At 44.7% G+C, this 16,221-nt stretch overlaps 1 protein-coding gene across 5 annotated transcripts in view; it reads left to right on the top strand.

Annotated features, from left to right (window-relative positions):
• Positions 1–16,221, top strand: part of STAT3 (signal transducer and activator of transcription 3) — an 85,422-nt gene that overhangs the window by 36,102 nt on the left and 33,099 nt on the right. For 2 of the 5 annotated variants that reach the window (XM_025361128.1, XM_025361126.1), the window contains exons 2-3: positions 13,132–13,282; positions 14,942–15,086. In XM_025361128.1, the coding sequence (XP_025216913.1) occupies positions 13,155–13,282; positions 14,942–15,086 (273 nt within the window). In that variant the 5' untranslated portion in view covers positions 13,132–13,154. The remainder of the gene's footprint in view (positions 1–13,131; positions 13,283–14,941; positions 15,087–16,221) is intronic. The other 3 variants (XM_025361124.1, XM_025361125.1, XM_025361129.1) reach the window with 3 other exon arrangements.

Here is a 16,221-nt window from a genome sequence, read left to right as displayed (position 1 = left end):
TATTTGATCAGGTCACCACCCAGCTCTCCTGACCTCCCTTCTCTCCTTAAATTAACATGCCAAACCACAGCATCACGAACTCCTTCCCTCCAGATATGATAAGAGTGTGCATTGAAATGCATGTATTTTACTTAGCAGGGAAAGCTGATTGGTGGTTATCACACTTAACCCGTAGTGAATCTGATGGATTAACCTGCTTTCCAGGGCATTGAGGAAATGGGTTAAGATAATAAATGTCTGGCCAGTGCGATGGCTCACGCCTGTAATCCCAGCACTTTGGGAGGCCGAGGCAGACAGATCACGAGGTCAGGAGATCGAGACCATCCTGGCTAACATGGTGAAACCCCGTCTCTACTAAAAATACAGAAAAAAAATTAGCCGGGCGTGGTAGCAGGCGCCTGTAGTCCCAGCTACTCGGGAGGCTGAGGCAGGAGAATGGCGTGAACCCGGAAGGCAGAGCTTGCAGTGAGCTGAGATCGTGCCACTGCATTCCAGCCTGGGCAACAGAGCAAGACTCCATCTCAAAAAAAAAAAAAAAGAAAAGAAAAGAAGTGTCCATGAAAGGGAGACCCTGGGGGAAAGGAACAATAACTGCAGCTCTGAGGATCCGGCACCAGCAGCACCAGCACCAGCACGGAGGGATGCTGTACAGCCATTATTGATTTTAACTTTACAAACCGTTCTTCAAAGGAGGGAGAGTTCCCTTTTTACTGAAGAGAAACCCCATTTGGTAGTCAAATACCATTCCCAAAGACAAATAGCTGATAAATGGCAGGCAGGGTTTTGCACCCAGGCCCATCCAGCCCCCTGTCTCCAGTGTCCTTTCCCTTATATCACACTGATACAGAGGAGTGTGTCTGGTTGGGGAAGTGGAAGTGTTCCCAAGTGGGGAGGTCATCTGATGCACAAATTTGGTCTGTTTTATGGGTTTTTTAGTTTTAGTTTTAGTTTTTGTAGAGCTCAGACCTGTTCTTAGGCAGCTTTAACAATCAACTGTGCACTTAGTAATTGACAAATCATGTTTGTTACTTTCAGTTTAGAGGGAATTAGGTTTGTTAAGCTCTTGCTCCTTCTTTAGAGATGGGGTTTAGTTCTGTCACCCAGGCTGGAGTGCAGTGGTATGATCACAGCTCACTGCAGCCTCAATCTGCTGGGCTCAAGTGATCCTCCCACCTCAGCCTCCATGGGACTGCTGGGACTGCAGGCATGGGCCACCATGCCAAGCTAATTTTTTATTTTAATTTTAATTTAATTAATTAATTAATTAATTTATTTTGAAACTGAGTCTCACTCTGTTGCCCAAGCTGGAGTGCAATGGCACGATCTCGGCTCACTGCAACCTCTGCCTCCCGGGTTCAAGCGATTCTCCTGTCTCGCCCTCCCGAGTTGCTGGGACTACAGGCACATGCCACCACAGCTGGCTGATTTTTTTTAATTTTTATTTTTAGTAGAGATGGGGTTTCACCGTGTTAGCCAGGATGGTCTCGATCTCCTGACGTCATGATCCGCCCGCCTTGGCCTCCCAAAGTGCTAGGATTACAGGCCTGAGACACTGTGCCCAGCGCCAGGCTAATTTTTAAAAAACTTTTTGTAGAGGCAAGGTCTCACTGTGTTGCCCAGGCTGGTCTTGAACTCCTGAGCTCAAGTGATCCCTTTTCCACCTTGGCCTCTCAAAGTGCTAGGATTATAGGCATGAGCCACCATGTCTGGACTTTACTTTTTTCATGTATTCAAATTTTATCATATTAGTAGGGAACTATAATTCAAGTTTTCTTATAGCTTGGTGTTCATTTTTACAAGCTTGATCTTCATTGGTTTTTAACTTTAAAACAAATCCTGTTATATGTAATTGAACATTACAGTAATTATAGTAATTTGTTTCAGATTGGGCACTCAAGTGTTAATATTTTGTCTCTTTAGGAAATCAAAACTAGATTTATATATAGACTTCTTATTGCAAGTATCTAGTCTTAAATCTTATAAAGGTACTATTTGGACTTAAAACTATGAAGTTATGTGCTTACTATATAAGTGTACTTATTTTGAGTTATCTTTTAAACTTGAAATTCCATTCTTAATGTCCAGAGTAATTATGAATGGTTAAATTATGAATGACTCTTAATAGTTTAAAGCTACAGTATTTATTTATTTAATTAATTTATTTTTTGAGATGGAATTTCCCTCTTGTCGCCCAGGCTAGAGTGCAGTAGCACCATCTCGGCTCACTGCAACCTCTGCCTCGTGGGGTCAACTGATTCTCCTGCCTCAGCCTCTCAAGTAGCTGGGATTACAGGTGTATATTACCATGTCCAGCTAATTTTTATATTTTTAGTAGAGACAGGCTTTCGCCATGTTGGCCTGGTTGGTCTCGAACTCCTGACCTCAGGTGACCTACCATCCTCGGCCTCCCAAGGATTACAAGCGTGAGCCACCGCACCTGGCCTACAATACTTAAATGTGGATTCTCTGTCATCCATTATGCTGTTTATCCTGTGGTGAAAATTTTATGAAGATTGAATGTTTTTTCTCTAGCATGAATTGCTTTCTCTTACTTTTCTCATTTTTTTCCTTCCTAATCTACTTGCAGATACTTGATTATTTTTAGAACATGGTATGGTGAGAACAAATAAATTGGGGTTTGCAAATCTAAATAAATTATGTGGCCCTCAGTGGGATTAGCAGGATTGTATTGAAAATACCAGCAGAAACAAAATAGTTCTTTTTTTTTTTTTTTTTTTTTGAGACGGAGTTTCGCTCTGTCGCCCAGGCTGGAGTGCAGTGGCCGGATCTCAGCTCACTACAAGCTCCGCCTCCCGGGTTCACGCCATTCTCCTGCCTCAGCCTCCCGAGTAGCTGGGACTACAGGCGCCTGCCACCTCGCCCGGCTAGTTTTTTGTACTTTTTAGTAGAGACGGGGTTTCACCATATTAACCAGGATGGTCTCGATCTCCTGACCTCGTGATCCGCCCGTCTCGGCCTCCCAAAGTGCTGGGATTACAGGCTTGAGCCACCGCGCCCGGCAGTTCTTTTGTGTACTTTAAATAAAAATTTATTTTCAGGCCAGGCGCAGTGGCTCAAACCTGTAATCCCAGCACTTTGGGAGGCTGAGGCAGGCAGATCACCTGAGGTCAGGAGTTTGAGACCAGCCTGGCCAACATGGTGAAGCCCCGTCTCCACTAAAAATACAAAAATTAGCCGGGTATGGTGGCGCACACCTGTAATCCCAGCTACTCCAGAAGCTGAGGCATGAGAATCACTTGAACTTAGGAGATGGAGGTTGCAGTGAGCTGAGATCATGCCACTGCACTCTAGCCTGGGCAACAGAGTGAGATTCTGTCTCAAACAACAACAACAACAACAAAATATCTCTTTTCAGGCCAGGTACCGTGGCTCACACCTATAATCCCAGCACTTTGGGAGGCCATAACAGAAGGTTCACTTGAGACCAGGAGTTTGAGACCAGCTTGGGCAACATAACGAGACCTCCTCTCTATTTGAACAAACAAACACAATACTCTTTTCATAGAAAAATGTTTACTACACAATAAACTTTAGAAGAATACGAAGCTGTATTAATGCTATGACTCCAATGTAAAAAAAATACACACACACACACACACACACATATTCTGAAATAGATTCAAAGGAATTACATAAACATGTCAATTTTTTTTTTCTTTCTTTTTTTCGGAGACAGGGTCTCGCTCTGTCACCCAGGCTGGAGTACAGTGGTGCAATCACAGCTCACTGCAGCCTTGACTTCTTGGCCTCAAGTGATCCTCCCCCGTCAGCCTCCCAAAGTGCTGGGATCACAGGCCACCACACCTGGCAACATGTCAGTTTTTATTCTGGATAGTGGGACAGTGGGGTATGGATGTTTTTATCTTTTATTTTCTTTTTTATATTTTTCTAAATTTTCCACAGTGAACATTATTTTATAATCTTTCAAACATACCTCTTAAAAGGACTGGTTCCTATAGAATGCAGTGCAAGAAATCTTCTGTATTACTTTATACTTTGGTTGCCTTGATCACTGGGCCTTTCCTGATAGCAAAGAAGAGGTTAGTGTAGGCAGCAGAGAAAACACAAGTATACTCTTATTTAAAATGCATGTCTTTATAATAAAAGTATAGGTGGTACCCAGAGGAAAATCTTGTGACACATTGCAAAGTGGAACAGAAATTATCTTCAGATCACTTTCTGTTCTGGATTATTGTATGAGCCTGATTTTCATCTCTCTTTCCACCTTCCCTCACCCTAGTTGTAAATCCGCTAGTGCATGGATGTGAAGTACAAGTCTTAATTTTAAAAAGTTTTATGAAGCTGTGTAGTAAATCCCTTTTGTAAGTGGTCTTGACTGCATTTCTCAATATATCTTTTGGTTTCATTAGATTCAGGTATATAAATGAGAACTGTAACTTTGGACAGATTTTTTCAGTCATCTTTACAGTAATAAGTTCCCCATTAGACAATAGTTGTTTGTTTTATGACTTGCTGTTGGTAGGTTATCCCCAAGGGGCTGAGAAATTCCTGTTTTGAAAAGTCCAAAAAGTTTGATGACTTGCTGTTTCATTTTTTTCTTTTCAGTTATAGAAAACAGGATTACACCCACCTTGACTTTGTACAGTAACATCTACTATCTGCTGACTTAACCCGAGTAAATGCTTTGAATTGAGTCCCATATAATGTCCTAAGGCAGCCTATATGGAGTAATGAATTGTCTTCTCTCCTAGGAGAAGAATTGTCTTCTCCCCTATGTTTTCCTACCCAGAATGGTACTTAGCACTCAAGTTGTTACTCAAATATCTTTTCTGTGTTCTGGGTCTCAGTGAAGTAGTTATTAAATCACAGGCTTGGGGAGAACATTTATTCTATGGCATTGAATGAAATGTTGCCCAATTCTAGACCTTCTAATAAAATGTTTTTTAAAACCCACAGGCTTAGAATTATTCCATAGATATGAAGTAAAGTAGTTAGAACTTAGTGGAGTGCTTTAGATTAACTTGTAATTTGAAAAACCAAAATTGAAATTGTGAAATAACATGGGCTCTTTGAGGTCTTTTCCAGTAAAACAGTTACAGTAAAGCTGGTTGGCAGTGATTTTCCTAGACACTTTGGCTGGTCGTCTCCTGTGACTGCTGTTAATTAAATATGGTTTGTAGCTAAGCAGCCTATAAGGAGAAGACTATGGAAGTATTTGCATATTCTCTCCTTGAAAATACTAGCTGGTCTTTGGCTTTAAGTTATACTTTTTTTTTCCCCATGTGGAATAGCTATTAAAGTATTACCTACGGTGATTAGACTAAGAAGTAAAACATAAAATCATTCTTTTTTTTTTTTTTTTTTGAGACAGAGTCTCTCTCTTTTGCCCAGGCTGGAGTGCAATGGCACGACCTCGGCTTACTGCAACTTCTGCCTCCCAGGTTCAAACGATTCTCCTGCCTCAGCCTCCTGAGTAGCTGAGACTACAGGCGCCCACCACCACACCCGGCTGATTTTTGAATTTTTAGTAGAGACGGGGTTTCACTATATTGGCCAGGCTGGTCTCAAACTCCTGACCTTGTGATCCGCCCACCTCGGCCTCCCAAAGTGCTCAGATTATAGGTGTTAGCCACCGTGCCCAGCCTGGTGCTTTAATTTTATGGAAAAAACTACTAGCTGGTTTCTGTTTTAAGAAATAACAGGCCTGGGGCGATGGCTTAGGCTTGTAATCCCAGCAGTTTGGGAGGCCAATGCGGGCAGATCACAAGGTCAGGAGTTCGAGACCATCCTGGCCAACATAGTGAAACCCCATCTCTACCAAAAATACAAAAATTAGCCGGGTGTGGTGGTGCACGTCTGTAGTCCCAGCTACTCAGGAGGCTGAGGCAGGAGAATCGCTTGAACCTGGGAGGTGGAGGCTGCAGTGAGCTGAGATAGTACCACTGCACTCCAGCCCAGGCGACAGTATGAGACTTCATCTCAAGGAAAAAAAAAAAAGCCGGGTGCAGTGGCTCATGCCTGTAATCCCAGTACTTTGGGAGGCCGAGGCGGGTGGATCACGAGGTCAGGAGATCGAGACGATCCTGGCTAACACGGTGAAACCCCGTCTCTACTAAAAATATTAAAAAAAATTAGTCGGGTGTGGCGGCGGGCGCCTGTAGTCCCAGCTACTTGGGAGGCTGAGGCAGGAGAATGGCATGAACCCGGGAGGCGGAGCTTGCAGTGAGCCGAGATTGCGCCACTGCACTCCAGCCTGGGCGACTGAGCGAGACTCCGTCTCAAAAAAAAAAAAGAAATAACAATTATTGTACTACTTACTAGCCCTCCTCTGTCCCCAGCTAAAAATAAGAACAGCAACAACCAAAAAATCCTTAGTTATGTACTGGACATGAATCAGATAATTTTCAGTAACTTACACATTTTTGGGATATGTTAGTTTGAAAATGCAAATTTTCATGCCTGACCCCAGTGTTAATCTGTGAGGGAGCAGGTATAGTGGGATGCTGTGTTATGGTTTAACTTGGATCTTCAGGGAGTAGACTGTGATGCCTCTGCATTTGTATCCAAGACAAATAATTAAATAATCTATTTTTGCCTGGGCATGATGCCTCATGCCTGCAGTCCCAGCACTTTGGGAGGCTGAGGTGGGAGGATCGCTTGAGGCCAGGAGTTCAGGATCCGTCTGGGCAACAAAGTGAGACCTTGTCTTTACAAAAACTACAAAAAATTCGCTGAACACTGCGGCTTGTGCCCCTAGTCCTGGCTACTCGGGTCCCTGAGTTAGGAGGATTGCTTGAGCCCAGGAGTTGGAGGTTACAGTGATCTGTATTTGCCACTGCACTCTAGCCTGGGTAACAGAGAGAGACCCTGTCTCAAAAAATAAAGTCTGTTTTTAAAATTAATTTTAAACACTGGAGTTTATTACAAAAAGCAGATGGTTCTTTTTTTAAATCTTTTTTTTTTTTTTTTTAGGAGAACCACCCCTTTTTGGCTACATTGTCTAGGGTAGCAGTGTTCAATAAAAATAAGATCCAAGTCACATATGTAATGTTAAGTTTTCTTTTCTTTTCTCTTCTTTCTTTTTTATTTTTTTGTCTTTTGGAGTCTCACTGTGTTGCCCAGGCTGGAGTGCAGTGGCACGATTTCGGCCCACTGCAACCTCTGCCTCCCAGATTCAAGTAATTCTCCTGCCTCAGCCTCCCAAGTAGCTGGGACTACAGGCATGCGCCACCATACCCAGCTAATTTTTGTATTTTTAGTAGAGATGGAGCTTTGCCATGTTGGCCAGTCTGGTCTCAAACTCATGACCTCGGGTGATCCACATGCCTTGGCCTCCCTAAGTGCTGGGATTACAGGCATGAACCACCACTCCCTGCCAATGTTAAGTTTTCTAGTAGCCACATTAAAAGAAGTAAAAAGAAATCGGTGAAGTTAATTTTAATAATATATTTTATTTAACGCAGTATATCTAAAATATTATCATTTCTTTTTTTTTTTGAGACAGAGTCTCGCTTAGTCGCCCAGGCTGGAGTGCAGTGGCGCGATCTCGGCTCACTGCAAGCTCCGCCTCCCGGGTTCACGCCATTCTCCTGCCTCAGCCTCCCGAGTAGCTGGGACTACAGGCGCCCGCCGCCTCGCCCGGCTAATTTTTTGCATTTTTAGTAGAGACGGGGTTTCACCATGTTAGCCAGGATGGTCTCGACCTCCTGACCTCGTGATCCGCCCGCCTCGGCCTCCCAAAGTGCTGGGATTACAGGCGTGAGCCACCGCGCCCGGCCAAATATTATCATTTCAACACGAACAAGATACTTTACATTCTTTTGTTTTTCAGTACGTCCTCAGAATCCAGTGTGTATTTTATATTGATAGCATATTTCAGTTTGAAGCAGCCACATTTCAAGTGCTCAGTAACTACATGTGGCTAGTGACTCCATACTGGACTCTGTAGGTTTAGAGTTTCAGGTTTCAGTAAATTTGTATGCAATAGAATCTTCATAAATTGGCGTATTATGCAGATTTCTTTGTATGCACATCAGTTCTTGCATAGCATAAGTCAGTTCATGATGCTTTTAGTCTGTAAGGCAGATTTTTTTTTTTGAGACAAAGTCTCGCTCTGTCACCCGGGCTGGAGTGCAGAGGCCAGTCTTGGCTCACTGCAACCTCCATGTGAGGCAGATTTTAACTTGGCCCTAATGCAAATATTGTAAGAGAGATCTAATGGCCTTTGATTTTTTTACAGAGGGCAATCAATACATGCCACGGTTACAATGCTTCAGCATATAGCGTGCACGTCAGCCACTGCTTTTACTCCAGCTAGTGCTTAGTGTACCTGTATCACTGCCCAGGCAGCATCTGTCCTGTGGCAGGTGAATCTTAGGGTGGAAGATGGCAAGTAATATTGCTTTTAAAATTATTATTATTTTTTGAGATGGAGTGTCGCTCTGTTGCCTGGGCTGGAGTGCAGTGGTACAGTCTTGGCTCACTACAACCTCCACCTCCCAGGTTCAAGTGATTCTCCTGCCTCAGCCTTCTGAGCAGCTGGGATTACAGGCGGCCACCACCATGCCCGGCTAATTTTTATATTTTTAGTAGAGATGGGGTTTCACTATGTTGGCCAGGCTGGTCTTGAACTCCTGACCTCGTGATCTACCCACCCCAGCCTCCCAAAGTTCTGGGATTACAGGTGTGAGCCACCGTGCCTGGCCTACATTTTAAAATTAATTAATTATAAGCAGGGTCTCACTGTTTTGGCCAGACTGGTCTTGAACTGATAAGAGTTCTGAACTCTTATCAGTTCGAGACCAGCCTAGGCAACATGGTGAAACCCTGTCTCTACTAAAAATATTTTAAAAATTAGCAGGGTGTGGTGGTGCATGCCTATAATCCCAGCTACTTGGGAGGCTGAGGCAGGACAATCGCTTGAACTAGGGAGATGGAGGTTGCAGTGAGTTGAGATCGCGCCACTGCACTCCAGCCTAGGCAACAGAGTGAGACTCCATCTCAAAAAAAAAAAAAAAGTAACATTGTTGGAATATTTAGTTAATTTATAGAAGCATATTGGCCTAATTGGGGCAAATACCTTATTCTGACATTCTATTTTTTGTTTTTTTTTGCTTTACTGAGTTTTTTTGCCAGTGGAATTTAAGCCCTTGATACATGAGGAGGGAAAATACCTTGGATCCGTGCCGCACATGTAAAGTACACAGGAGATTTAGAAAACTTCGTAGCAAAAAGAGTATAAAGTATCTCAATAATTTTTGTGGGCTGGACACGGTGGCTCAAGCCTATACTCTCAGCACATTGGGAAGCTGAGATGCGTGAGTCTAGGAGTTCGAGACCAGCCTAGGCAACATAATGGGACCCCCCTATCTATAAAAATAATTAACCAGATGTGGTGTGCATCTGTAGTCCCAGTTACTTGAGAGGCTGAAGTGGGAGGATCGTTTGAGCCGGGAAGTTGAGGCTACAGTGAGCTGTGATTGAGCCACTGCACTCCAGCCTGGGTGACAGAGTGCCTGTCTCCAAAAAATAATAATAATAATAATAAGTTTTGTATGATCATATGTTGAAATAACATTTTGGATATATTAAACGAAATAAAATACATTATTAAAATTAATTTCACCTGTTTCTTTTAACTTTTTTTTTTTTTTTTTTTTTTTTTTTTGAGACGGAGTCTCGCTCTGTCGCCCAGGCTGGAGTGCTGTGGCCGGATCTCAGCTCACTGCAAGCTCCGCCTCCCGGGTTCATGCCATTCTCCTGCCTCAGCCTCCGGAGTAGCTGGGACTACAGGCGCCCGCCACCTCGCCCGGCTAGTTTTTTTTTTTTGTATTTTTTAGTAGAGACGGGGTTTCACCGTGTTAGCCAGGATGGTCTCGATCTCCCGACCTCGTGATCCGCCCGTCTCGGCCTCCCAAAGTGCTGGGATTACAAGCTTGAGCCACCGCGCCCGGCCTTCTTTTAACTTTTTAAATATGGCTACCAGAAAATTTAAAATGCATATGTGGCTTGTCTTCTATTTCTGTTGGATGCTGCTGCCTTAGATTATTAATTATTCAGTGTAAAGACTGCTGGTAGGTACTTCCTGCACTTCTCTGAATATGTGCGTCTTCACAGTAGCAAAAGGGGTATTTTGAGTCTGTCCACCAAAGAGGGAGGGAGAAGTGCAGCCCTCTCAGGTTCTGTTAGAAAACCTGATCCCAGGGCCAGGCGCGGTGGCTCAAACCTGTAATCCCAGCACTTTGGGAGGCCGAGACGGGTGGATCACAAGGTCAGGAGATCGAGACCATCCTGGCTAACCCGGTGAAACCCCGTCTCTACTAAAAAATACAAAAAACTAGCCGGGCGAGGTGGCGGGCGCCTGTAATCCCAGCTACTCGGGAGGCTGAGGCAGGAGAATGGCGTAAACCCGGGAGGCGGAGCTTGCAGTGAGCTGAGATCCGGCCACTGCACTCTAGCCTGGGCGACAGAGCGAGACTCCGTCTCAACAAAAAAAAAAAAAAAAAAAGAAAACCTGATCCCAGGCTGGGTGCGGTGCCTCATGCCTGTAATCCCAGCACTTTGGGAGGCTGAGGTGGGCAGATCACGAGGTCAGGAGATCAAGGACCATCCAGGCTAACATGGTGAAACCCCGTCTCTACTAAAAAAAATACAAAAACTTAGCCAGGCGAGGTGGCGGGCGCCTGTAGTCCCAGCTACTCGGGAGGCTGAGGCAGGAGAATGGCGTGAACGTGGGAGGCGGAGCTTGCAGTGAGCCAAGATCCTGCCACTGCCCTCCAGCCTGGGCCCCACTGCCCTCCAGCCTGGGTGACAGACACTCTGTCTCAAAAAACAAAAAAACAAAAACCTGATCCCAAGCCAGGCGTGGTGGCTCACGCCTGTAATCCCAGCACTTTGGGAGGTCGAGGCAGGAGGATTGCTTAAGCACAGGAGTTCGAGACCAGTCTGGGCAACGTAGCGAGACTCCCAGCTTCTTGGGAGGCTGAGGTAGGAGGATTGCCTGAGCCCAGGAGTTAGAGGTTGCAGGAGTTAGAGGTTCCATGATTGCACCTTTCATTCCATTACATTTGCTGCCTTGAGAACAGAAGACCTGTTGGTTTTGTTGCCAGTTTGCTCAGTCATTTTTATGAAAGAGCCAGTGCTAACTAGGTACTTCTTCGTGCCTTCTCTGAGAGTCAAGAACTCTAGTGTGTTTGCGTGTGTTCAATCTCTCATTAAATGTTCTCACTATCCCAGAGAACCATCTCATTGGACCTTGGTCTGTATATACCTTCATCTTAGGCTCTGACTTGTAATTATTTTTAGAACAATTTTTTTTTTCTTTTTTTTTTGAGAAAGAGTTTTGCTCTTGTTGCCCAGGCTGGAATGCAGTGGTGCGATCTCAGCTCACCTCAATCTCCACCTCCCGGGTTCAAGCAATTCTGCCTCAGCCTCTGGAGTAGCTGTGATTACAGGCATGTGCCACCATGCCCAGCTAATTTTGTATTTTTAGTAGAGACAGGGTTTCTCCGAGTTGGTCAGGCTGGTCTCGAACTCCCGACCTCAGGTGATCTGCCTGCCTCGGCCTCCCAAAGTGCTGGGATTACAGGCTTAAGCCACTGCCCCTGGCCTAATTTTAGAACTTCTTAAAATGACTTGGCCTCTATTGATATTTCCATGACCCATACTATTCAGAAAGAGGATTATAGGTGATTAGCTGGCTGGGTTTCTCATACCAGAGCATTTCACTGGGGTGTTCCTGAACCTGGGACAATTTTTATGCCTGGCATTTTTCTTTCCTTCTCTGTTATCCCAGACTAAGCAATTTTTTAAATAGTTACTATTTGTTGAGTAGGAGAATCTCAGGCAGATCTTCCTAGATCCTCATTTATACTTTTAAACTTGTAGTCCTGGAATTAGCTCTCTGTCCCCCCACCCCAAACATCCACTTTCTACATTTTGGCCACAGTACAGGTTTACTGTGTATAACTAAAAGGGCTGTGGAGTAGAAAGAAAGGAACCGACATTTGTTGGGCATCTGTTGTGTGCCGTGCACTGAGCTGGATGCTGTAGGAATATCTCAATGCCCCTGAGGAGTGGGAAATATTATCTCTATTTTATAGATAAGGGAATGGAAATCTGGGAGTTTAGTAATTTTTAAATTTCACACACCTCTGGTAGATAATGGATTATAGAACCTGGCATAATAGCCACTTGTCATCCCAGTGTAAAAGAGATATGTGGTGGGCCGGGCGCGGTGGCTCAAGCCTGTAATCCCAGCACTTTGGGAGGCCGAGACGGGCGGATCACAAGGTCAGGAGATCGAGACCATCCTGGCTAACACGGTGAAACCCCGTCTCTACTAAAAAAATACAAAAAACTAGCCGGGCGTGGTGGCGGGCAACTGTAGTCCCAGCTACCCGGAGGCTGAGGCAGGAGAATGGTGTGAACCTGGGAGGCGGAGCTTGCAGTGAGCTGAGATCCGGCCACTGCACTCCAACCTGGGTGACAGAGCGAGACTCTGTCTCAAAAAAAAAAAAAAAAAGAGAGATGTGTGGCCAGATGCGGTGGCTCACATATGTAATCCCAGCACTTTGGGAAGCCGAGGCAGGAGGATGACTTGAGCCCAGGAGTTCAAGACCAGCCTGGGCATGTTTTGTTTGTCTCACAAAACATGTTGTAAAAAACGAGTGTGGCATGGTGGTATGTGCCTATAGTCCCAGCTCCTTGGGATGCTGAGGTGGGAGGATCTCTTGAGCCCACGATCATGCCATTGCACTCTAGCCTGGGCCACAGAGCAAGACTCTGTCTTTAAAAAATAAGAAAAAAAAAAAGCTGTGATTATCCCAAGATGGAGGTTGTGAATGTGTTTGTATTGTTCTAAACTGGGAGAAACAGGCTGGGTGTGTTGGCTCATGCCTGTAATCTCAGCACTTTGGGAGGCCGAGGTGGGATATCACTTGAGTCCAGGACTTCAAGGCCAGCCTGGGCAACATGGTGAAGACCCCATCTCTAGTTTTTAAAAATAAACTGGGAGAAAGAAGCAGGGTCCTCCCCAGAACATCTTTATCCCTAGTCATAGACCTGACACCTGTGTTGGGCAATGGCTACTTCTAGATTATTTACCCCTACTGGGACTTGTGGTGACCATATGCACACTTTGGTTTACAGTTGGGACCCCTGATTTTAGCAGGATGGCCCAATGGAATCAGCTACAGCAGCTTGACACACGGTACCTGGAGCAGCTCCATCAGCTCTACAGTGACAGCTTCCCAATGGAGCTGCGGCAGTTTCTGGCCCCTTGGATCGAGAGTCAAGATTGGTAAGTCCTTAAGAGACTCTCTACATTGTTAGGTTTCGGTTTGAGTCAAGAGACATGAACTCTTAATGTCATGCTTTGCTGTTTAATTAAAAAATTTATGGGTACAGGTGATGGGGAAAATGAGATCAGGAGATAAAGTGACACCCTTTGGTCTTGTAAAGCATTTTTTATATTAGAAGGGCATGTGGGCAACTGTCTTTGACACATTGGAACTGCCTGTATGGTGGTAGATGTCTTGAAGGTTGATTTGGACCTCATTTACTTGGGCACATCCTCTGTATTTTCTGATAATCCAGCGATGTGGTAGACATATTTTTTCTTTGAATGTGAGTTCTGTCATAGCTAGAACTTTGGGTTGATACTTGTAATTCCCCTTTAGTTAAAGGAAGGAGCCACAGGGGTGTATTAGTCTGTTCTCAGCTTGCTGTAAAGAAATACCTGAGATTGGGTAATTTATAAGAAAAGAGGTTTAATTGGCTCATAGTTCTGCAGGCTGTATAGGAAGCATAGCAGCATCCACTGCCAGGGAGGCCTCAGCAAGCTTCCAATCATGGCGGAAGGCAGAGTGGGAGCAGGCAGGTCACATGGCCAGAGCAAGAGCAAGAGAGCAAGGGGGAAGCGCCACACCCTTTTAAACGATCAGATCGCACAAGAACTCACTGTCTCGAGGACAGTATCAACAGGGATGGTGCTAAACCATTCGTGAGAAACCTACCCCCATGATCCAGTCACCCTCCACCAGGCCCCACCTCCAACAGTGGGGGTTACATTTCAGTATGAGATTTGGGCAGGGATGTAGATCCAAACTAGATCACAGGATAAGGGAAATAGATTCCATTCATAGAGGAGATAATGGCACAGAAGTCCAGCAACTATTTCCTTCACTTTAATATGCTCAGGCTCACCTACTGATTTTGGTTTAATTCAGGCCAGTGTTAATATGACCTGGTTTTTCCAGAATGCATATCCTGATTTGGTGAAGGGCCAGGAGGTGATTCCCAGATGCTGGAGATAGGCCATCCCAGCCTGGGATTACTTATTTATACTAATAAATCTGACCAGAGTTAATTGAGAGTTTAAAGAAAAACAGCATAGCTATCTACTTTGCTCAAATATTTTACAAATACAGATTATGAGAGTGGATAATATCTAGGATAATTGTTTTTTTGTTTTGTTGTGGGTTTTTGTTGTTTTTTTTTTTTTTGAAACAGAGTCTAGCTCTAGCCCAGGCAGGAGTGCAGTGGCACAATTTCACTCACTCTTGGGTTCAAGCGATTCTCCTGCCTCAGCCTCCCGAGTAGCTGGGATTACAGGTGCTCACCACCACACCCGGCTAATTTTTGATTTTTAGTAGAGACAGGGTTTCACCATGCTGGCTTGTTTGGTCTGGAACTGCTGACCTCAGGTGATCCGCCAGCCTCGGCCTCCCAAAGTGCTGGGATTACAGGCGTGAGCCACCGTGCCCGGCCTGAAATAATTATTAACAATTATTAAATTGATGGCATTTGATTGCTGAGCAAGAAGAATCTAAAATGATGAATGGGTTTATAGCATCAGGTTTGCTTTATTTTTTTTTTTCCTCTTTCTTGATGGTGATTTCTATGTTTGTGTGTATGTGTCGGCTTCAGAGCCATTCTTTATCATTCTTCCTTTTCCTAGGGCATATGCGGCCAGCAAAGAATCACATGCCACTTTGGTGTTTCATAATCTCCTGGGCGAGATTGACCAGCAGTATAGCCGCTTCCTGCAAGAGTCGAATGTTCTCTATCAGCACAATCTACGAAGAATCAAGCAGTTTCTTCAGGTATGATGAGAAACTGAGGACAAGGAGAAACAGGACCCGTAGAGTCGGGTGTTAGCGTTCTTTCCTGGAAGCATTTCTTTTCTCATTTGGCTAAATAACGAGAATCTTATCTTGTATTTTCAATTACAGGAGAAGTAATTAGCCCTTTCTCAAAGCTCTGTATACTTACCCGTGAGCATCACCTGAGAATCACTTCTCTTGTCATAGTTGAAGTAATAAAGTGATTGTTTTGTTTTGTTTTTTTGAGACGGAGTCTCGCTCTGTCGCCCAGGCTGGAGTGCAGTGGCATGATCTCGGCTCACCGCCAGCTCCACCTCCCGGGTTCATGCTATTCTCCTGCTTCAGCCTCCCAAGTAGCTGGGACTACAGGCGCCCGCCACCATGCCTGGTTAATTTTTTTGTATTTTTAGTAGAGACGGGGTTTCATCGTGTTAGCCAGGATGATCTCGATCTCCTGATCTCGTGATCCACCCACCTCGGCCTTCCAAAGTGCTGGAATTACAGGCATGAGCTACCATGCCTGACCATAAAGTGATTGTTACATTAATCATACATGTTAGCATGTTAACCGGGTCCACTGATAGGAAGATGACTCTCACTGTTACATGTTAAAGGTTTGACCGTAATGGGATACTTCTTGAATAAGTCAGTTGCTTCCCTGCAAGAGCAGGATAGCATACTGTGTAAAGACTCAGACAAGGCCAGGCATGGTGGCTCACGCCTGTAATCCCAACACCTTAGGAGGTTGAGGTGGGAGGATTGCTTGAGCCCGGGAGTTTGAGACCAGCCTGGGCAGCATAACGAGACACCATCTCTACAGAATTTTTTTTTCAAAAACTAGCCAGTTGTGGTGGCATATACCTGTAGTCTTAACTACTTAGAAGGCTGAGGTGAGAAAATCACTTGAGCCTGGGAGGTCGAAGCTGCAGTAAGCTGTGATTGCACCACTGCACTCCAGCCTGGTGGACAGAGTGAGAGCCAGTCTCAAAAAAAAAAAGACTCAGGCTAGTGTGCCTTCTGTTACAGAAATAGTAACGACCTCCCCTTCGCCCACCCACAGAGAGCCTTCACCCAGGCTCTGAAGCCTTTGTTCTGTTCTTTCCTAGAGTAAATGCTTTCCTTGATGAATACATTA

The sequence above is a fragment of the Theropithecus gelada genome, chromosome 16 (genome assembly GCF_003255815.1).
Source record: "Theropithecus gelada isolate Dixy chromosome 16, Tgel_1.0, whole genome shotgun sequence".
NCBI lineage: Eukaryota > Metazoa > Chordata > Mammalia > Primates > Cercopithecidae > Theropithecus > Theropithecus gelada.
The sequence above is the reverse complement of the archived record's forward strand: the minus strand, read 5'-3'. Positions and strand labels throughout refer to the sequence as shown.